A 22,362-nucleotide genomic window follows, 5' to 3' on the forward strand; every position below is an offset into this window, starting at 1 on the left:
GTTTGTTGAATAAATCTCAGCTAAGATACAGTATGTCCTACGTACAGTATGTAGTATGTATCAATAATGTTCCCTTATTTTGATGGTGTTGAGGTTTGCTAGTCAGAAACTGTTAAATCTTTACTTCAAATGTTTGATTTTACATTTGAGCAAATATATTCAAAGAAATAAAGAGTCTAAAGAAAAAAAAACAGCAAAACGCAGCGTGGCTCTTTCTGTGAGAATGACTGAGGCGGGGGAAGTGTGTTTGGGCAGTTCTCTGTATGTGAATATGTACTTTGTCAGCTGTGATAAATGTTTCTGCTTGAGATATGCCTGATGGTATCTTCACCTCCGCTCTCCGGCTTTTATATTTCCCACAAGAAAACGTTCATATTCTGAAAACCAGCGATGACGAGATTGAAACGGGAGGAAGAGATTGCAGAATTTCTTGCGGCGAAACAACCAGCGCTGATTTGGCGTTTGCTGTCTAGAAAATGTTCTTTTCTTCCTTTTCAGTCTTGCACCCTGAATCATTTTTAGTTTTGAATGTTCCCTGCATTGTTTTTAAGAAATGGTCCCTTTATAATCTGATCGCAGGTTCTCTAAACAACACATCTCCTTTGATAAAACCTGCAGAAGGAGAAACACATAAAAGTTCAGAAAAAAATACCCAGTTCCCATGAGCGGCATAATTATTGCTGAACTGCTTCAGCTGCAGTATTTTTTGTCACACAAAAGGTCAGGGTCTGCATGTGTTTAGTTTTGCTGCCCATTGTGCTTCAGATCAGGTTGAAAGCCGGCACACAGGCCTGCAGCTGAAGGGTCGGAATAGATTGCGCTTGCTTGTAAATCCTTTTGCTTTGTGTTTCAAAATGATCGGTTTCTCCTGGCCGCACTGCTGATGAAGAATAGTACAATTTGCGGCTTGATAACTCATAAGTGACAAATGGTGTTTGTATTCATGCAATTATGGAAATATTAAAGACTAATCTAATATCTGCAACGGTCTGATTGTTCAAGCCCCAAGAAAGCTCCACGTTGCCGAGTCCTGCACCATTTCACCCCTCTGCTACCGTCTAAACACATTTATGTGCACTTTATTAATGTGGTATTCATTTAGTGTCATGCACTGGAAGTGTGTGGTGGTGTGTTTATCTACAGACCTCTGTATTTTCTTATTTTTTGGGTATTTTTAGCTGTGTTGGGACATTTCTGGCCGTCAGTGGGTGTGTAGCCCCCAGCTAATAACAGCCAGAGGTCAGGACTGTATTATAAAATGTAGCGATCAGGTTGCGTCACTTTCTCTATCTCTCCCTGCTCTCCGTCTGTCACAGAGAGCTTGCAGGTCATGGCCGAGCTACACTCACATACAAGCAGTGCAGAGAGACAAACAACAGACAGCAACGAAGTGGCTCCAGAGGGTTTTACTTCTCTGATTCACTGCTTTGTTCATTTACTGTCTGGCTCTTGTGACCACCACAACGACCTGCACGCTATGCCTTTAAGGAACATTCAGATTAGGCGTGAATATCTCAACAAACTGTTGCTGAAACAAAACTGTAAAACTCCAGAAATAAGGCAAGAACTTGTAACCGTCACATTGTAATAACTACATATAAAAACTCAGTTGCCTTGAAACAGCAGCAGTTAACTGTAACAATCTGAAGCCTAAAGGACAAAGTACCTCCACGACTCATTGCTTAGCAACGTTTCATCTTCATACAGCCGATCAGTTATCTTTCCTTGTCTTAAAAAAGAAGGAAGGGTCATTAAGTCACTGAGTGTTGCTTTGGTGCTAGAATGCGGTGACTGCTGTGTCGAAGTCTCTGGGAAAACCCCAACAGATCCACTTTTTGTGACTTATTCTGATGAAAAAATGAAAGAACAAACTTCAGAGTAGGTTAAGGACTGATTTTCCAATCTGCCAAGTCACTGACAGGGCTGATAATATTTTGCCAGTCGACGTAGGTAAGTTGGGTTTATTGTGTTTATCCATGTATCTCCCATAGACTTCAATGACACCACAGTCGGGCAGCAAAGCAAGACTCAGTCACGCAGACAAGATTTCTCTTTCAGGATCCATGGTCTCAATTGCTGACAGGTCGCCATAGATATTGTTCAAGTCATCACCACAAGAGGTCAGTGTCCCGCTTCACACTCTACTGCAGATTCCAGTGCCCTCAGATAGAAGTCCTGCATGTGTATTTCTACAGTAAACCACCCAGGGGTAGCAAGAGTCCTTCCTGTGAGATGGAGGCATCAGTCTCGAGCACCGAGATGGAACCTACTGAAAAGATCATGGAAAAGGGGGGAAGGGACTCTAACACATTGGTGTGTGAAATCCTATAACTTGTGGTATTGGTGATATGTGTGTGATATCGGTAGTGAGAAAATCTCGCCCAAGCCAGTTGGGTTTGTGGGTTGATAGGTGAGATTATTTATGAGGTGTGGGCATGCTGCTCTTGTAAGTATGAAAATCTGCAGAACAGAGGGAAATGTGATCATTACTACTTCAACATCTTACTCAAACAGTTTCTCTACAAAGCAGGACAATGGAAAGTGACCTAATAGAAGAAGGAACAACACTTTATTGTGACAAAACTTCACACTTGATACAAAAACCAAATCTGACTCAAACATGACACATGGACCGATAATCTCAGGGTGCTGCTGGCTGCTTAGTTGCGCCTGTGTGTGCGCGATATGCTAATATCAGATAAACGAAAGACGAGATTGTTAAATGCCGTAGAGTGCGCGCTGTAGAGTACACAGTCTGCAGACCGTCTGCAGCGTGTTTTCTGATATGGACTGCTTATCAGCTGCCGCGTTAGATAGAAAAATCAAAACAACGGACACACGCGAGCCTTGAACTGGCAGGGCTTCGGCTGTTTCTTCAAAGATAAAGTCCTGGAGTCCTTCTATCAACACAGCAATAAGTTAGGGTTTTTTTTTTTGGTATTGGTCTCCTCACTTTGCTCTGTTTCCAGACTTTGGTGGTGGGGCTTTGCTGTAAATCTTTTGTTGCTCACAATAGTAATATCTAATACACTATTTAAATCATATATATACATAAACAATGGAAACTTTAAGCTCTAATAAAATAATGCCAGTGTAAACAAGCTTCAGTATCTCGCAACGCTCAAATATTGCACATACATTCATAAATATACACATCTTCTTTGTGCCCTCGTGTTTATGCATATGGCTGCATCTGTAGGTGTGTGATGAGTCTGTGTGGAGCTGAAAGTAAATGAGGATAAGTTAAATCAGACGGGGACAGAAGATCAGAACCGAAAGAACGGATGGCACCAGAGCCACCTATAAAACCCACACAAACACATATATGCACAGTACCTATACAAACACACACTCTCACACTCATAAAAGCACTTGTGCGTAGATCTCAAGTCTCTTTGTGCCTCACTTACACAGACACACGAAAAAAAAAAAAGTTCAGCAACAGAAAGCATTGTCTTCGCAACAGAGTCCGCTCTGTCTTCAGTTCTGGTGCTTCATCACAATGGATAAACAATGGACATGTGTGTGTGATTGAGCCTGTTAAGTGTGTTTCGGTCCCGCTGTGTCTGGCCTGAACCTCGGTCTGTCTGTGTGGCGCTGCAGTCTTCAGTCTGTCCTTTCGGTCAGTTTCATTACCAAACAGGTAGAAGACCTCCAGCCAAGGAGCGCAGGGTCCGACAAATACAGATCTCAGATCTGGTTGAAGTTACTCAGAAGGTGCAACATCCCTCCCAAACCACAATCCTCCCACAAGGAGCGGCCATGGGTTGTCCTAGGCATCTCCCGTGTGATCGGACGTCAGCTGCTCCTGGTCGGAGACGTTGTCGTCGGCTGGTGGCCGCGCCCGGTCAAAGAAACCACACTGAGGGAATCACGTTAACCCATTAGTGGACCAGTGGATAATTAAATTACCATGAGGAATGCTGTGCATGGTGGATGAATGTGTGTTTGTGTACCTTCCACATGGCTAATGTCAGTATGGCCAGCACCAGGAGCCCCAGCAGTATGGCCAGGATGATGACCCAGAGCGGGACAGCGAACGACACATCAGGTGTGCCCCATAACACCAGGGTCCCTATCTGCAGGACAAGGAGAAACACGGTTCGGTGTTTGTCAGCGCTGATACGCGGTCCTTTTTTTTTCTCCTGTAAACGTCACCTGACACACACACTCACACACACTTCTGTTATTGCCTGGATCTTACCGAGGTGGTGTGTTGAGGCAGGGCGGAGGGTTGGAGGCGGTAAGGCATGGCCGTGACCATGAAAGACACGGTTGAGTTGAGAATGTAGGGGTCGTTATGCCGCTGTAAGACAAATGTCACATTATTATTTCAATGTTATGTTGCTTTGAAAGTTATGCATTCAGACCAAGTTTCTTTTAAAACTCCTAAACTGCTACGGGAACAAACTTGAACCCTTAGCTTAGTTTGCTTTACACTGGAAAAAGAGTCTCTGGATTAAAGTGAAGAATCTAAAATCTAGTCTCAGAGTGAAAAGGGCTAGAAAAACATTTAAAAACTCTGATAGAAGGTAATAAACTTGGGGAGGAAATAATTCAACAAGTAAAGAATTGACCGAAAGATCATGAAAAATGTCAAGATGACAGGTGAAGAGGCCGACCTGCAGGAAAGTGCGAGCCCACAGCCTCGAGCGGACCTTGACCACCGCGCTCTGCCCGCGATCCAGGCGGCCAACCACACACAGGATCCTCAGACAGGAGATGTTGGTGCAGTTCTGCAGAGAAACGACAGATGTGGAGCGGAAAACAGACATCACACACCTGAGGATCATGTTTGTTTTCCTGAGTGCGTGCACAAATATGCGGCAGCTCACCAGGGTTTTATCTCTGTAACTCTGAGCGGCGGTGGCGGCTCGTTTGTGGCGCTGATGAGGAGCGCTGGTGTTTCTCAGGAAACCCAATAACTCAGGTGTGTCCTGGAGAGAGGAAATCTGAGGCAGACACAGAGAGACAGTCGTCAACATTATGGCTGTTATTTTTTGTTTTTCTTTCGGTTCTCAGTTTTATCTTTAAAAATTCTTTCCACAGCGCGTGTTTGGGTCTGATTGTCACATATTGATTCTGGTCTGTATTGCACATGGGCTGTGTTGCAGCCCAGACGGCCAATGCAAAAAAAAGGGGGATGTTGAAACTGAAGATAGGCCCGAAGAAAAAGCTTGTAAAATGAGATTTTAAAGAGATGTAATGAAATAACACAAAACCGCCAGCTGTGAAAACAATTGTGACGTTAGGCGATCGGATCCGAAGGTGATTTTATTTCCTCGCTGCGGCTCACGCAGACGAGCTGACGGCAACAAGAAACAGACAACCGAATAACAAGACTGAATAACCTGAACTCCTTTGAGTCACAGCTCACAGGTAACAGAAAGACAATACCTAGATCATTTAATTGTTCCTCCTCTGGGGGAACAGCTTGATGGACTTAAAGGAGTGAACAAAAAATTGGTCCAACCAGATGTGGAACACATGACTTCCACTTCCTCTCAACTAATTTTGGAAGCGCAGGGAGGATTTGACAGATGTGCAGAAACAGGCCACAGACTACACTAATGGTATCAGCCGGTGGTTGGAGGTGTGTAAATGTGAAGAAGGAAAAAAAGAATTTTTCTGACCCTACAAGGAAGGTGTAAAATCATCATCATTCACATTTCTCTCTCTCCCTCTTCACCTGCTTCCTCTCAAACCAATCCGCGCCATCATGCCAAACTTTAAACCTGTTCTCCTGTCTGCTGCTGCCAGCTGTCATTTCAGCGCGAAGCATCACAATCCTGCCCACTCCTTTTCACATCCGTTCACATCTCATCCACTCTCTTCACCCAATCACCACCACCCCCAGTATCTAGACTCCATCAGGGGAGTGTCGCTCTTGGGAAAACGACCAGCTAAGGAAGAAAATGCGGAAAAAGATTTTTTGACACACAAACTCTGTGTCCAACTCGCTCTGTTTTCTTATATGATTACAGCTCGCAGCGTTTCACCCTCTGACATAATTATGTACTTTTTTGAAATAACTTCATGTTTTCTTTTTGAATTGCTCCACAGATGACATCATAGATATAGGAAACTAGTTCAGCTCTAATTTCTGCTAATCAGCGTAATCCCCCCTCGTTTTTTGAGCCAACTGGCAAAGAACAACGGGCACAATTATGTTTGAAATAAGCGGCTACAAATGACAGAGAGGTGGACGGATGAATAAGCCGCACGCAATATAATAAATATGTCTGAAATTGCAGTCAGTCCGGTGGTTGTATGGTAATAACTGAGAAAGGTAAATTGGTAGTTGGAATTACTATCAATCATGTTCATTTCCACTGTTATAATGTCCATGATTATATATTTGAGTCCTCAAGTGAATATGAGTCTGCATGCATGTGTTTATGCAGTGTATTGTCGCCGTACCTGAAGGCCCAGTGGGTTGAGGCTGGTGTTCGTCCTGCAGCTAACTGGTCCGTCAGTTTGAATCTCCATGGCATACAGCAGGTTCTCGTCACGGAAGCGGGCGGGCCAGCCGACCTGGAGCTCCGCCTGCTGAATGCTGCTGGGGCCAGAGTTATGGAGCTGGAGACAAAGACACGGAACAGAGAAGGAAAAGAAAAAAAAAAAAAACAGCAGAAAGTTGTCAGTTTTGTGCTCTCTTTTGTCTTATTAGCGGGTCTCAGGTGACTGAGGCTATAATCAGGTTATCATAACTGTGGGATGATGACACAGACCACCTGCGTTCCAGTGAAGATAACAGTGAGACTGCTGGCTTCAGTCAGCGGGGACTGAAATACAAGACGAGTCAAACCTGCAGCATCACCTGGCTCATCAGGATTAATGAATTATGAGCTTAAATTAACCATCAATTCAATAAATCCTGTTGTTTTTTTTTTGTTTTTTTACCCTGACCTGCATTCTCTCACTCCTTCTCACACACACGGTCATTAACGCTGAAGCAAGTCATCCAAACAGGACATGATCCTGGTGCTGCAGGGCAGGAATTCTGCAAGAGCGAAAAAAAAGAAAAAAAAAAGAAAAGAAACTCCGTCCTCTCTAACTAGAAGCAGCTGCCAACTGGGAAAATGTACCGCAAATGAAAATCATTATCAGCTGCAGGACAGGCCAGACACTGCTGCACGCCGGTTCAATGAAGCGGTCGTCCCTTTAAAACAAAAAGAAATCACATGTGCGGCGCACGGACGCACACACGCGCGCGCGTACACCACTATTGTAAAGTGTCGCCAGTCTGTCTGCCATCCTCCCTCCTTCTATCTGTTTGTCTCTACCTCTGTTTGACCTTGTTTTTCCCTCTCGATGATTATAACTCATTAAGCTGTGTCCAGACCTGAGAACAATCCCCCCCTTGCATCCTTATCCTCTTTGCCTTGCTCCCTTCTCCCTTCTCCGTCCCCCCCTTCCCTCTTTTTCCCGCCTTCACAGCAGTAATTACTCCTGAGCTACAGACCTTTGATCAACCAGAGCCCATTTCTTTATAGAGCTACTGTTTTTACTGTGTGTGTGTGTGTGTGTGTGTTGCCGTTTTCCCCCACTTTACAGGCGCCTAATTTACAACGTCCCACACCTATTTTTCAGTTCTTTTCATCTTTAGAGACCAAGACTAGAGCAACAACAAAACAAAAACAAAACAAACCAGCCTTTTTTTCGTCCTCTCTGAGCACACCTTCTGTGTTTTCGCTTCAAGGCGTGCGCTTACCTCATAGATGTGTGTTACTTGCGGCCCCACGTCGTCCTCCTTGACGGGCTTGTCTTTGGGCTCCCAGCGTGGGAATGGCAGCACCACCTGAGAGGGATGGGACACCCTGAGGAGAGGAGAAACAGCTCGGTGACACTGATCCCTGTACACACTGATGGGTTCAGAGGTCCATCTAATTGTAATACACGCTGACCACACGCATGTTGACTTTTGGGTCATTCACTCAAGTGTTTAGTCTGGCTGTGGCAGAGGGTTACTGTTACCGTATGCCATCAGTCCCTCATGGCTTGACAATCAAGCACAGGTCGCAATTTAGGAACATACCTATTTTATTTTGGTAACTCGATGCCTTAATCCACCAACAAATCTGTTCTGGTTTCTTACACTAGCAGGTTTCCTTCACCCAAGGCAGTCTTTTTCAGTCCTGCTCCCGGGGGCCTGCATGTTTCAGATGTATCCCTGCTCCAACACACCTGATTCATATGAATGGGTCATTATCAGGCTCCAGCAGAGCTTGCTGTGTGGTGCTGCGTTGGGGCGCCCAGGAACAGGATTGAGAAACACTGACGTAAGGTTTGCACCAAAGTGGGCATATAATATTCTACAGATCACTGTCATTATGTAATGCACTCTGTTGATGGCGCGTCCTTGTTTACATTGGTTCTACTCAAAACCAGCTGTTATGCGGTCTGGTTGGTTAGATACAAAGGTTTCTTGATCGGAGGCGCTTCAAGAACCAGAGCTAATTTGGTGGAAAAGGGATAAAAGATGACTAAAGCCTGATATATGAGCGTCTGCAATGCTATGTCAGCCAGATATGCACTCAGTGCACGCTTTATTATGTACACCTGCACAATCTGTAGTTACTTAGCAGAACAGCTCTGCCTACTTTTACAACGTTTCATCATTTTACAGATTTTGTTGACATTTATGGAAATGTGTTAATTTAATTGCATGTTTATTGCTGAGGTCATAGTTACGGGCAGTGTTGTGCTCAACTTCATGTACTGAGAGCTGTTTCTAATAAATCATCCTTTACATACGTGAGGTGGTCAGAATGTGAGAACCACCTCTGGATATAATGCAGTCCAGTAACTATGACCTCACTGCTAAAACACATAATTGAATCAACACCTCTATGAGAGTGCCAACCAAAACTTGGGATTGCATTGGTTTGTACAGGTGTATCTAATAAAGGGACCACTGAGTGTAAGTGTGCCTTTAAAGATCAGACAACAGTCGAATCTTGAAGGCCGATAAGATAAAGGTAGTTTGGAGGAGGATTAATTTGACTTCATTAAATACTGGATAAATGAATAAAGAAATGAATAAACGTGGATCGCTGAGCATCAAACTCAAAGTATCAAATACCAAAATAACTCAAATGGCACTCGGTAGAGCGAATAATTCCACCGAATCCCAACAATCCCTCTTCAAGCCTAGTCCAATATCGAACTTGATAGCCCCGTATCAGTCTAAATTTTAAACTACCCATAAATGCTCAACCATGATTTTTTCATTAAGATCCAGACATAATTCCCTGAGAAATGAACCAAAATGACGGAAAAAGCTTTGTGTTGCTATGTTAAAGATAGTGAAATTTAATGGGGTCTATCATCCTCCATCCAAGTTTTGATGGAAATCTGTTCAGTAGATTTTCTGTAACAAACCCACCAGCCAACAAACGGACGCAGGTGAAAACAGAACCTCCTTGGCGGAGGTTGATATATAAATCAGTAATGTTGTGACACGTGACTGGTGGAAGCTGCGCAGGCATCCATTGGTGGCTGTTGAAGCAAAGTTGGTAAAGCGTCCTTTCGGCGCTGATTAAAATGGCCGAACTGATTAATTAGTCACCCTCCACAAAAAACACTTGGAACATTTGGAATTCCCCTGGTTTGGAAACTGCTGAAAAGCTGATTCTGCTGCATTTGATGACACCATTGTGAAGACCTGATTGTAGTCTGACATACGTGGGCAAACTTGTTTAGAATGCCGGATGGGCACAGCTGAGTCAGGACAGCTTTACAGGAACTTGTCTCTCTCATCCCCGGTCTCCGTCTGTTTGTATGTCCGAACGACCACACCCAAAAGCACGTCATTGAGGGACCCAAGCTTTGAAGTGTGTGCGTGTGTTTGTGTGGGTATCAGTGGGCATCCGCGAACATGTCAAAGGCTCACAAGTCTCCCATGTGCTCATGATTAGTTCAAATTTATTCCTCGAACTGTGTTTCCATGCTGTTTTCCATCTGTATGTAAACAGTCTCCACAAATTTAAACATCTCAAAAGGGGGCTGTAATGTCCTGCAAAACACCCCAGATATTTTTTGGGCTAAAACCAGATCAGTCGGGCCTCTGTGAAGCCGACACGGACGGATGCAGAGACGCTTGACTCACCCGCGCAAATTGAGTTGGGCCACGGCAACGATGGACAGATTCAGGCTGACTGGGTTGCTGTCGGAGTTATCTTTGTTGGAGCTGTGGAGAGATTCACAACATGTTTAGATCAAATCTAGAGGCATAAAATGAAACACACATTGCCCTGACTGCACTCTGTGCTCTGTATCTGTGTTGAAACACTTCACAGGAGGCTGCGGACACAGACGCTCATAACAAAACTATGTCTATGCTCAGCCGACTCCTCGAAGAATTTCTCTGGCAGACGGCTTGGCCAGCATTTTACTGTCTGTGTCTAGTGATGTGTCGTATCGAAAAGCAGCACAATGAAGCAAACAGTGAACATGCTGTGTAGCGCTCGTCTCCCCTCTGGAGTTTCCTCTGGGCCATCTGTCTTCTTCTTGCCTCTGTGGTTAGTTTCATCAAACCACAGACAGCGACGTGATCAGGACAGACACAGTACTTATTTACATGGCTCAGAGGAAAGACAAACAGCTCTTTGTGTGTATGTGTTTGAGTGTGTGTGGACGTGGGAGGGAGGGAGGGATGGTTTGGGGGGGGTGTGCGTGAGAGCTGGTGGGTGTGTCACCTGTGGATCTGGAGGTCGAAGCTGATCTTCGGTCCGGCGTCTTCCAGCCTTTGGACAGAAAACCGCAAACCAACAGACAGCTGGGCAAAACACAAAAAAGAGAGAGAGAGATAATGTTTAAAAAAAAAAACACGTGACGGTAGAAAAGAGGACAGAAATTAGACGCATCTGGACATGAAAGGGGACATCGTGTTTAAAGTGTCTGGCAATAGACAGTAAAATCCCTGCTAACTAGAGCCTCTTCTGTTACATGTAGGCAGACAACCAGGTCTGTGTGTGTGTGTGTGTGCGTGTTGAGCATGTGCTCTCGTGTGTGTGTGTGTGTGTGTGTGTGTGCGTGTGTGTTGCAGAAATCTTAAATCAGAGAAAATCCAGACTACACACTTAAAAGCCACAGTTACGGCTCTTGTCTCTCCCCAGTTTAAATCCCGTGTCCTCCGGGCTAACTCAAAACATGTGACGGATTTAGTTCATCATCCACTGTACGACAACTGTGTGTATCTGTGAGTGTATCTGTGCGTGCATATGCGACTCCTGAACAACAGGTCAAACACATGGTCCAGAGAGGGACCTGACAGCATGCAGGCCTGCGCTTCACGAGGCAGGCCTGCTGGGGGGGGGGGTCGAGGGTGAGGGGACGTGGGCGGGGGTGCGGGACTACAAAGTCGAGCCATCTTTACAGGACACATTAGAGAGAGGCTGGAGAGGAGCCAGAGAGATCTGAGGAGACAGACACCAAAAGAGTACGAGTCGCTCGGAGAGAAGACGTCACTATCAGCTATGATACTCCCTGTCACAGACGAGGAGACGTCTGCAGAGGTCAACTGTGCCTCTTAAAATCTGTCTTTTGGAGCATCACGCCCAGGCCTTTAAGGTGGCTGTTAAACGTTTGTAGTTTCGTCCTTTAGAGAGACCAGCAGCTGCGGTCAGCTTGGATTTATGTTGGTTACATTTTCACGGTGGAAGAAATAAACAAAACATCCGCAGAAACGCTCTCAAAGCCATGTTGGCCGATTCGCCGCTGTCCATCTGTATGCTTAGTTTATTCCAAATAATTATCATTTGGCCACATTACGGCTGAACACGCTGCTTCTGTGTTGGGTGACTGCCGTCCTTGAAGCTGCAAAGCTTTTGCCACAAGCAGCGTATTTTAGCCGCAATATTTTGGCAAAACAGTGATTCTTTGGAACAATGCTGAGAGACGTGGTTTACGCTGAAGCGGTGGTTTGAGAAGTTTCTGAAGGGGTTGTAAGCCTTTTTTTGTCAGCCATACAAAGTTGTCACCATCGAACAAACAACAACTCAGCTGACAGCTGAGGTTGTGTTTAGATGGGGAATGAAACTACAAACTTTTAACAGCCACATACAAACCTACAGGGGCTGTTTGGTCCTCAAACCAGTTTCATTTAGTAGAGTTTGTTTTCTAATATTCTGATGAAATGGGTCAACTGTTTCCCACACATACATTTTACTTGGGCATGCCAGCCAAATATATTAAGGCCCGACCCATTAAGCAGTTTTTACTTTATCTTTTTATCCATCCAAGAGGACGCTGCTGAGGAGAGGAGGCCAATTCATTCAATTATAATTAATCACCTTTAACTTGAATAAAATGACTGATTTTTCTGGGTCTGAACACAGCGCAACACAATACATGATAAAAGTCATGTTTAGTCATTTTAATGCGAAGATATTGCATATTATATCTTTAAATGCTAACATTTTGTGAAACAGCAAAGCACTATGCTCACATCACGGAAGGTTTCTACTGCAAACTGACAGATGATTATTTGAAGCCTTACCCTAATATTATTAATCATTATTCACTGCAGCAAAAGTTTTGTCAAAATATGCTTAATTTTGGTGAATACCACCCAGGCTTACTGAACTAAAATGAGGTCAAAAAGAAAAAGAAAAAGAGAAAAAAAAACACTGAAAGTCATCCAGACAGGCCAAAACCAGCTCTCCTCCAGGCATGTACCTCCTACACTGATCACCCTGCTCAGTGAGGCACTGAGGCACTGCAGCTGTGTCATGCGGCACAAGGAATGAACTCCAGTGATGAGAAGTCTTCCGTTGCTCAATATACCCAGAGTCAGTATGGGGGTGCGTGGAGCAATGTTCTGCATAAGCTCATGGATTCCTGGACATCCAACGGGGCAAGGGGAGAGTTAAATATGGGAAACATCTGGATGGCTGGGGAGCAGACACACACACACACACACACACACACACACACACACACACACACACACACACACACACACACGTTCTGTCCCTTTCACATGCTTTGTTTTGCTCTCCTCCCCCAACAGTGAAACATGACCACATAATTGATTTATCAGAACGCCATGTGTCACCTCCCGAGCTCAAACGCACCTCTGAGCCGGCCTTGACACCTTTGGAGAAAACCTCACACTTGCAGTAACACGCACACTTGATCACATCCATGCACTGAAGCGCATGTGACATGCTTCGTGGTGCACACAGTCCATACACCGGCACGGTCGGATTTCATGTAGGAAGGGACTGCTCTTTACTCTACAAAGCCTTGGCTTCCTGCATGTGTCAGCCATCCGTGGGCTAAATGGATTATTATCACACGCTGCATACACACTAATGCGCGCACACATGTACACAGTGTGTGCGAAGCAGAGTCGGGGGAGTCAAAGTGTGTGGAATGAGGGGTCAAGGTGATGATCAGTAATCACTGGAAACCATCAATCAGAGGATTGACAGTCGGAGCTTCTTCGCATGCACGTTTGAGAGGGATGTTTTAATGGAACGTGTATGTGTACGTGGTTTTTACGGGGGCAGCTACAGCTTATTTTCATTGTCAATTAATCTGTTGATTAGTTTCTCAATGAATCAATTCGTTGTTCGGTCGAAATCATCAGAAACTGTTGATAAGTGTTTCCCAAAGCCATAGACGTTGACATCCTCAAATCTTGTTTTGTCCACAACCCAAAGATATTCAGTTTAATGTCATAGAGGAAGAAATACACTAGAAAATAATCAAATTCAAGAAACTGGAATCAGGGAATTTGGTTTTAGTTTTCTTTTTCTGTAAAATAATATGACCAATTAATCAAATCAAAATAGTTGTTTAATTTGAAAGAAACATTTCATGACATTTTTTGGTTCAAGAACAGGTTTACATGTAATGCTCTAAAAACATCAGGTTCCTCATATTGTCCAGTGCTGCAGCTCTGTATTCCCCCTCTGTCTGAAACACACTATTTTAGCTCCTGTCACTTTAAACCTCCCCGCCTTCCTGAAAGTCTCCTCTGATTGGTCAGCACACACACGCCTGAACCAGCGAACCTGCTAACAACAACAACAACAACAGAGCAGCTGTGGCAAATCAATTCTTACGTGCCAAACTAGCCACAAGTCATAATGTATGACTCTGTGATGTGATGAAGTGTGATGTCACAAAGTCACAGAATTAAAGACAGGACTACTGACGAAAGGTCTCCGATATAGATGATAACACATCGATTAATCGCTACAGCACCAGTGTGTTTGTGCTTGCGTGTGTCACAGCTCACCTCTGTCCCGGCCACCATCGGGTTCCCGAGGTCACACACCACCATCCTGGACTCATTGACCATCTTGTACTCGCAGTTTAGCTGAGACTGGGACTAGAGAGGAGAAAAAGAGAGACAAAGACGAGCACAGCAAATGAGATGACGAGGCAAGAGTGGATGATAGTGACAAATGTGGGGCACTGAGAGTCAAGAAGGGGAAGAAAAGAACAACGGAGGGAAGTTTAACAGCATCAAAGGGTGAAGAGGGTGAGGGAGTGAGAATGAGAGGGAGGGAGGGAGGCTGGAGACGAAGAGTGATGAATGCTCTGACAGTAACAACCTCATCAATCAAATAGCCCCATTACACACTCATTAGTGCACACCACACACACACACACACACACACACACACACACACACACACACACACACACACACACACACACAGATTGACCCTATCCATTTCCGTGGTCACTAATGCAGCTTGTAAATCATAATAGGGGCTTTTGGGCGGTTGCCAGTAAAGCATAGCCTGCTGATAGCCTCGCTTTTAATCACTCCAAACAAAACACAAGACACAACAGGATGTGATGTCGTACTGTAACTGCAGCCTCAAATAGCTCACTTCCTCATTTTGAAATGGCCTCAATACTATATCTCAATTTTCTGTGTGTCCATCCGATTGACCCTTAGCATCAGACACATTGATTTTTAGACAAATGTGTGTGTGCATATTTACCTCAATGCTACGCTTCACTCCAATATAGTCGGCCTCTGGTGGGATCAGTGTGTGGAGCTCGGTCTCGTAGGCTCCCTCTCCTCGGTTAGCCGCAGTGATGGTCAGCAAGACCAGATTGTCGTCTCCAATCACCAGCTCTGAGCGGTCCCTGTGTGTGTGTGTGTTTTATTTAAAAAAAGAGAACAGAGAGCAGAGAAAATAAATCATTCAGTCATGTAGAGGACACAGGAAATAAAGCACTTTGCTGTTACCGACAAGAGAAATTAAGTTTATAATTTTTAGGATTGGTTCATGTGCTCTGCTTCATGGAATGCACCCCCCCCACCCAAGAATAACCCAAAAAATGTGTGTGTCCGAGTGTGTGTGTGTCAGCCAGTGGAGGGTGACAGGATGTTTGTGCAACGCTGCCATGGAGATACGGTACAGCTGGAAACACTATAGAGAGGAGGCTAATTCACACACACACCACATGGTGAATGGAACTATAATGTGAGCAGCTCAAGTGTAAACTTTGCTCATTGTGTGAGGACTAACAGACACACTCTCTCTAGTTCAGCTGTGTGTGCGTTTGTGTGCACGTCTGTGTTTGGTGTGCGAAGTGTCGACTGTTTACAGGTTGGGGTCAGAGGGCGCGGCCGCGTCAGTCTTACATGGTGGCAGAGAGCTGGAGGTCAGGGATGCAAACATTGTCGTCGCCGCAGTCCAGGAGAATGTAGGCCTGAGAGGAAGAGGGGTACACAGAGAGAGGGGGGAACGTTGTCATGAGGAGAGTTTTCAGGTACACTGGATATCATCATGAAACCAAGAATAGAAGTAAACACACCAGGGACACACCAGGAGGCAGGTGTTGTATACACACACACACACACACACACACACACACATAACATGCACACTAGAGTTCTTCTAGAGTTCAGCAGAATCAGTTCGGGGTTTTGTTGTGGCAGGCGTCAGGCAGAGGTTGGTTTTGGTTTTTACCTCGGCCAAGAAGGCTATTTTTTTTACCTGTGTCCATTTGTTTGTAGGCAGGATGCCACAAAAACTACTGATGGGATGGAGGTACAGATTTCGATAAAGGGACTGATCAGACATCACTTCCTTTGCAAGACCAGATTTTTTTTTTTTTTAATATTTCTAAGGAAATAATGTATGGATGTTGCTCGAAAGGATCAGGTATATATAGGTGAATTAAATGGGAATGGAGCCTAAAAATGTTGATGAAGTGTTTCACATATTCTTCCCTTCCTTGCTTGACAAATCACTTTTAGTTGGTATGAAGCCAAAGTTTCTGTGCAGTGTCTTTGATGACTGACCAGCACCCGCCTGAATTACACTCCTGTGCACAAGATTATCTTCATGTTAAGATCTTGGCTCTAATTGTTTGACCAGTTAAGGTTTGCTTTGAGAGAAGGTTTCTGTTTACCAGCCACATGTTCCTGATCTGTCCAGAGGAAAGACACAATTGAGCTTGGTAGGTATGACCAGGTAATGCAGATGATCTTTTTATTTTGTATTTTTTTTTACTAGGCAAGAAGATCCATCAAATAATGAATGAAATATAACATCAGGTTTAATTTATGGCTCAACTTTGGCAGTATGTGCTTAGAGTTTGGCTTAGTCTGGTTGAGTCAAGTCAGCTTTATTTATACAGCCCAATAAATCTCACAGTTTTTTTTCCGCAAGTGGTTTGAGAAACAGCTATGACACCACCTAAACTTAAGCCCTCTGTGGAGAAAGACAAACTCCTCTACAGAAACCCTTTAACAGGGAAGAACACAGGAGAAACTGAAGGACAAGCAACAGAGGAGGGAATCCAGTCCCCAGATGGTTAAACATGCAATAGATGTGCAGTATTATGCTTATTGTATATACAATTCATATACTCACATGCTCTTGAAGGAAGGTGCTGCTGTAATGGTTGAGGATAGGTGGGAGGTCTTGGCCATGAGAGGGTGGAGCCAAGCTGTAGTTCAGTGCCAGTGAGATAGGGGTCAATTTATCCCTGAACTCATCATCCTCCTGGTGGAGTGACACAAAGTTTAAATAGTAGATGTTGGCGGATTGCAAAACATTAGGCAAAGCTCATGAATTTGTGTTTGCATGTGTGTGGTTTGCTCACTTTCAGGTAAATGGTGTATCTCCGGCATGCACGCGGCCGGTTGTGACCCAGCGTCAGGGTCCCTGTTCGCTGAGGCTGCTGGGTGTCCAGGAACGAAACCCTCTTTACGCCGCCTCTGGTGCCTTTCAACCAATCCAGCTGCAGCTCCGCTCTGAGGTCTGGACAGGAGGAGACGAGGCAGAGGTGGATGTGGATGGAGAGGTGAGAGGAAAACATGACAATGAATTCCAGTCAATCAGCCACTCCCACACCGCTGAATCCAAACCGTCCAGTCCCTTTATGAGTGTGATTTTTCCATTATTTATGAAGTATGGAGACGTCTGTAGGCGTTTTGCTCCACAGAGCATCATTAGACAGTGGAAACAATGTACTTGACACCTCCGCTGTCTGTCTGCCTACCCTATTCTTGTTTCCACACTCCCTCCCTTGTTTGTTCTCTATTCTGATCGGAGTGGCTGAGCCGCAGTTTCACAGCAGGAAACTCTAATGAGATGTACAACGGAGCTGGCTCTGACTACTGTCCCACCCTCTGTACTTTGTACAGTGTGAACAGCTGCTTACCTACAGAGTTGGGGATCCCCACTCCACTCACTGCTGCGCACACGTCCACCTTCAGACTGGAGGAAGAACATTTAGGGCAGATAAAGAGAAAGAAAAGAGAGGAGAAAGGGATAACTTTTAGCATGATTTGCTGATCAACACATTAAATGTTACACATCCACGATGACAAAGTGAACAAATAACACAGGTGCTAAAATATGTACCAAATCGTAAGGTCATAAAGTCCTTTCTCGATACCAAATCTACCAATAATTCATACAGAATGAATGCCATGCAGTTTAAGGATGGCTATGTGAACAAAGTGTTTTCTCAAAAGATTGGACAAGAAGGCAAGAATGAATATTACATTGGTCTTTATTGTGATTGTGACTGTTGTCATTGAAGCAGCTACAAAGATCTTTTGGATAAATTAATTCTGTGTTAATTCTGATTAAATACTGATTAAAAACTGAGCACCACTGCCTCAAAGTTCATGATCCGACTAGCATGTGTATTTGTTTTGGAAGCACATGGAAGAAAGATGCTACTTGCCTTTATTTGTATTTTCTTTATTTGATTATTCTTTTTAACACAGCTCTTTGTGTGATGCATTTTAGTCATTTTAATGGGGGTTAGAGTTAACTGATCAATGACACTTCAGCACTCGATCCCATTTCCATGAATTACTCCTACCCCTTGTTTTCGAGCATCATTGTCCCTCAGAACAGGGATGGTGGTTGAAACGCTCACCCTATGAAATAGGACATCATACATCATCAGTAGTTATTGATGGTTGTAGCGGCAACTTATTTGGATGACATCATGACCGCACATAATATCATTATTTCATTCATTCCATGCAGGTGTTTCGACCACACTCTTGTGTCATGTTTGTGTGCACGCTAGAAGCACAAAACACGAACTAGACGGCATGATTAACTAAATAAACTGCCCATATGAGAGCCACTTCTTCCTTCCTGCAGTCCAGGGCGCAGTGGGAAACACCGCTGAGGGCCCTGTGAGCCCCTCAATTAAGACATACAGACATGGGAGACTGGGAAGCATTTCTGCATTTCCTCTGTTTATGTATGTATGAGTGTATGTGTGAGTTCATGTGTGTGTGTGTGTGTGTGTGTTATCACCTCTTTAATCAAGAACAGGAAAGTGACTCCCACACAGGGAGCTCCGCACTGTTAATATCCACTAATCGTAGAGAGCTTACGGACGCAACGCTCCTGATTCGCCACTGAAGACCATGGGGCAAACGACTTCATGTGATTATTGTTTGTTTGGTTTCAGCTCACAAACCCCAACATACAAAAAGCAGATGTTGTGGATACGTGTGTGTTTGTTAATAATTAGGATCCCCCATTAGATGACACAATGATGATGAGCTAGTTTCCCCCCGCGCTCTGCATGTGTGCGATGCAGATGTGAGTTTATGGGTGTGTGATAAATACAGGTTTCTATTTTAAAAATTGCTCCCTTAAGTCATGCAGACCTCTCCATTTGGTTGCACGCGTGTTTTAATAAGTGTTGCATGTAAGCATGTGTGTGTTTTTCTAAGTGTTTTTGGGTGGGTTCGCACAAGTGTGACCCTAATGAGCACTGTATGTCAAACTTAAGTGTATGTAGCACGGAAATGACCCACATTTTACACACAACAGCTCCGGCCTCGGTTTGTCATTACTGTATGTAATTTCCCCCAAAATGCATCTGTGCCCCAGCGCCCTCCCTTCACACCGCTGGTCGACCCCTCCTGCACACATGCACACATAAATCCCCTCCTCTACAACCCCTGGGTCAGCTTAATGAGTGAGGATTCTAAATTCAAGGCTGGTCATCAAGTAGTCGTCCCTCCTTCTCCACAAGTGCTTCGTCTTTCCATCCAGCCCCAGTTTGTGCCTCTCATGTATCACCACTGCATTAGAGTCAGGAAGTTAAATGTTGCAGAAAACTAATAACAATCTCTGAAAAACCCATCAGGGCATTTAAACCCCTAGTAACAGATTTCTGGCCCACTTGGGGACAGCATAAACAAGCTATGACTACAGTCTGACATATCATCAGATATGTTGAACATAATCGCAGACCGTTACAGTGTTCAATCTTGGAAAGAATCATAAACATTGGACCAAGTAGAACTACAATTCCTGGCCACTGTCTTTGTCTGGATTAGGAAAAAAACACCCAATGTCACTCTCTGTTATAAAGGCTTAAAATGAGCCAGAAATACTTAAAGGAATAATCTGGACATTTTTAGCCTAGGCCCAATATCTCCATGTTTCGCTGTGGAAATGATTCACACTTACCAAAAGATTTCAATCGATCCCGCAGATCTCCCCAACCAGCACGGCCACACGGCTGCAATGCAATCCTTTGGGGCAACTCTGTCAAAGGTATGTCCACTATAAAAGTGCTTATTTTAGCCTTAAGTTGTTTTCTGGCAACAATACAGAAATAATTCCAGAGGACAGACCTTTTAAGTTAATACTGAGATCCTTTTTGTTACCAGAAACAAGATTTACTCAAGGCAGAAGTCAACAGTGGAAATGTGAGCAAGACTTTGGGGAGAGGAGTTTGAAGTTTATAAAGATGAATTGCAGCAAGAATGAATTTGAAAAATCACGGTTGACTAAACTCATTTCATAAACTCAGTCCACAGGAATCGTTTATGTGTTACTGTCAGACCCAAAAACATCAGCCTCAGTAACTTTGATGCTTCCAGTTGCCCCAAAGGATTATATTTCAGCCACTGTAACTGTCCAGCTGAGGAGATCTACTAGACTGAGTCCAAACAACATGAACATGTCAATATAAGGCCCGGGTTTTAAAAGAACACCAGAAATACCAATTTTTAAGAGGAAAATCAGATGCTTAACCCCCTGACTCAAATGTAATGTTCATACACTAGAGGTCCAGCCTGGGCCTACCTCCCATCGCGTCTCTCTCCAGCTCTCACCTCAGGGAAATAACTAAAATGTCCAAAAATGTTCAAGCCTCTGAAACGCAAAAGCCTCAGACATCCTTTAATTCTACGGGCTGCTGCGGGACTCTCTGCGTGTGTGTCCTATATGTCCTATCTAATCCCATACCTCTGACCAGAACTTTATGGCGGTTTATTTAAATACGCCAAGTTTTGTTTTGACCGAATTCCACAGTTTAGGGCTCTCTGTCAATCCGACCCAAATCCTGTTCCCTTTTCACTCACTGCCAACACTCACACACCACTAAAGCGCACACACAGACACCGCGGTGGCGACTAGCCGAGCACACTTCTCCCGTCCAGATTCTCCTACAGCGGTTCAAGCCCCAGTAAGTGAAGACCAACAATAGACTGTGGTGAAACAGCAGGAGAGTCGAGACTCCCCTCCTTCTGTCCCCCCTGACTAAACCAAAACCCCAATACTGTTCAAAGCCAGCCTGCTACCCACAGGAACAATAACATAATCAAAATAGAATCATGCAGTATCATATTAATTGCAGAGTCCCATAAATCTGACTTTCCAGGTTATACGAGCGCGCCTTCTCTGTGTGCTTCTAAATTATTGCATTAGACACGCAGACAAACAGACCTCGGCTGAGAGCGCAGGGGTGAAATATCTGTCACATCTGTCAGTGTGTGTGTGATTTGCGAGAGTGTATACTTTATCCTGCATACCATTTCATGATACAGTATACAGCCGTGAGACTTCTGGTGCAGCTCTGGGGTTCAGAGCCACAGCCGGCCTCATTAGTCTCGTGTTTGTTTAAGACCTTGATCCCTTTCACTTGAATTCACCTGCACACACACACACACACTCACATCTCTACTACAAATTAACTTTAAGAAGTATCTTGAGTGTCGATGCTGGAAAGGTTTCTAAAGTAAATGTACTGCACTTAAAGATTTCACTTTTCATTTTTTTGATTGACTTTGAGTCTGGTATTGTTGGGCACTATTGTCCCACAATGCAATGCCAGACAGAAGTGCTGGAGCGATACGCAGCTGGCAAAAATTACAACCAATTGCGGACTGTGGCGAGGAGCTGGAGGAACATTTTAGTAAACAAAAAGAAAATCAAATAAATTCCTGTCTTTCTTTGTGACAGTGGTGCATTAGTCAATATTGCTTTTTACACGAAGTTTTTTTTGTAAGCTTATTTTGATTTTATTCAAACTGGCATTAGACAAGTTTTTGCCTGAATGTATACTTAATAAGTTAATGCAGAATTCACAGCATAGTGGCTATAAAATGTTGACACCATTTGCATTTAGATTGGTTCCCTATAAACTCTGCTTTTACTATGCTATTCTGTCTCACACCGGGTGCAAATTATCATGGGAACATTTCCTCCATTACAGACTGAATAAACTCATATTTTGTCCTGTGCTGTTGGTACTTGCAACTCTGAGGAAAATGAAAAGCAATCCGACTGTCTGTGAGGTGCCAACAATAAGATCGCTTGGACACACGAAGAAGGGAAAAATAATTGTTCACTTTAGCCTCGTAAAGCCCTGTTGAGTTTTAAATCTCTTTTTCAAGAGAAACCTAGTTAAGGGGCGAAGCATTAAAACATTGTTACAACAATAAATATCGAAAACACTCTGTAAAAAACAGGCTGAAGCCGATCCTTTAAAGGCAAAATATCATGTTTCAGGTTTCAGGTTCATAATATTATATACACTTACTACTAGAATAGGTTGGCTTTAATGCCAGAAAAACCCCATCAGTTTTCTCATACTTTCCAGTGC

The 22,362-nt window shown here is 44.0% G+C and overlaps 1 protein-coding gene across 1 annotated transcript in view; it reads right to left on the bottom strand.

The window, feature by feature from the left end:
* Window positions 1-2,547: 2,547 nt before the first annotated feature.
* Window positions 2,548-22,362, bottom strand: part of itga8 (integrin, alpha 8) — a 42,859-nt gene continuing 23,044 nt past the window's right edge. The window contains exons 16-30 of the mRNA XM_037073927.1: window positions 17,650-17,705; window positions 17,089-17,246; window positions 16,857-16,988; window positions 15,620-15,687; window positions 14,970-15,117; window positions 14,252-14,344; window positions 10,701-10,780; window positions 10,112-10,192; window positions 7,715-7,820; window positions 6,421-6,579; window positions 4,836-4,952; window positions 4,623-4,736; window positions 4,205-4,306; window positions 3,957-4,079; window positions 2,548-3,862 (exon numbers count right to left, since the gene is read on the bottom strand). Coding sequence (XP_036929822.1) covers window positions 3,773-3,862; window positions 3,957-4,079; window positions 4,205-4,306; window positions 4,623-4,736; window positions 4,836-4,952; window positions 6,421-6,579; window positions 7,715-7,820; window positions 10,112-10,192; window positions 10,701-10,780; window positions 14,252-14,344; window positions 14,970-15,117; window positions 15,620-15,687; window positions 16,857-16,988; window positions 17,089-17,246; window positions 17,650-17,705 — 1,627 coding nt within the window. The 3' untranslated portion in view covers window positions 2,548-3,772. The remainder of the gene's footprint in view (window positions 3,863-3,956; window positions 4,080-4,204; window positions 4,307-4,622; window positions 4,737-4,835; window positions 4,953-6,420; window positions 6,580-7,714; window positions 7,821-10,111; window positions 10,193-10,700; window positions 10,781-14,251; window positions 14,345-14,969; window positions 15,118-15,619; window positions 15,688-16,856; window positions 16,989-17,088; window positions 17,247-17,649; window positions 17,706-22,362) is intronic.

This window comes from Acanthopagrus latus, chromosome 17, assembly GCF_904848185.1.
Source record: "Acanthopagrus latus isolate v.2019 chromosome 17, fAcaLat1.1, whole genome shotgun sequence".
Classification (NCBI taxonomy): domain Eukaryota; kingdom Metazoa; phylum Chordata; class Actinopteri; order Spariformes; family Sparidae; genus Acanthopagrus; species Acanthopagrus latus.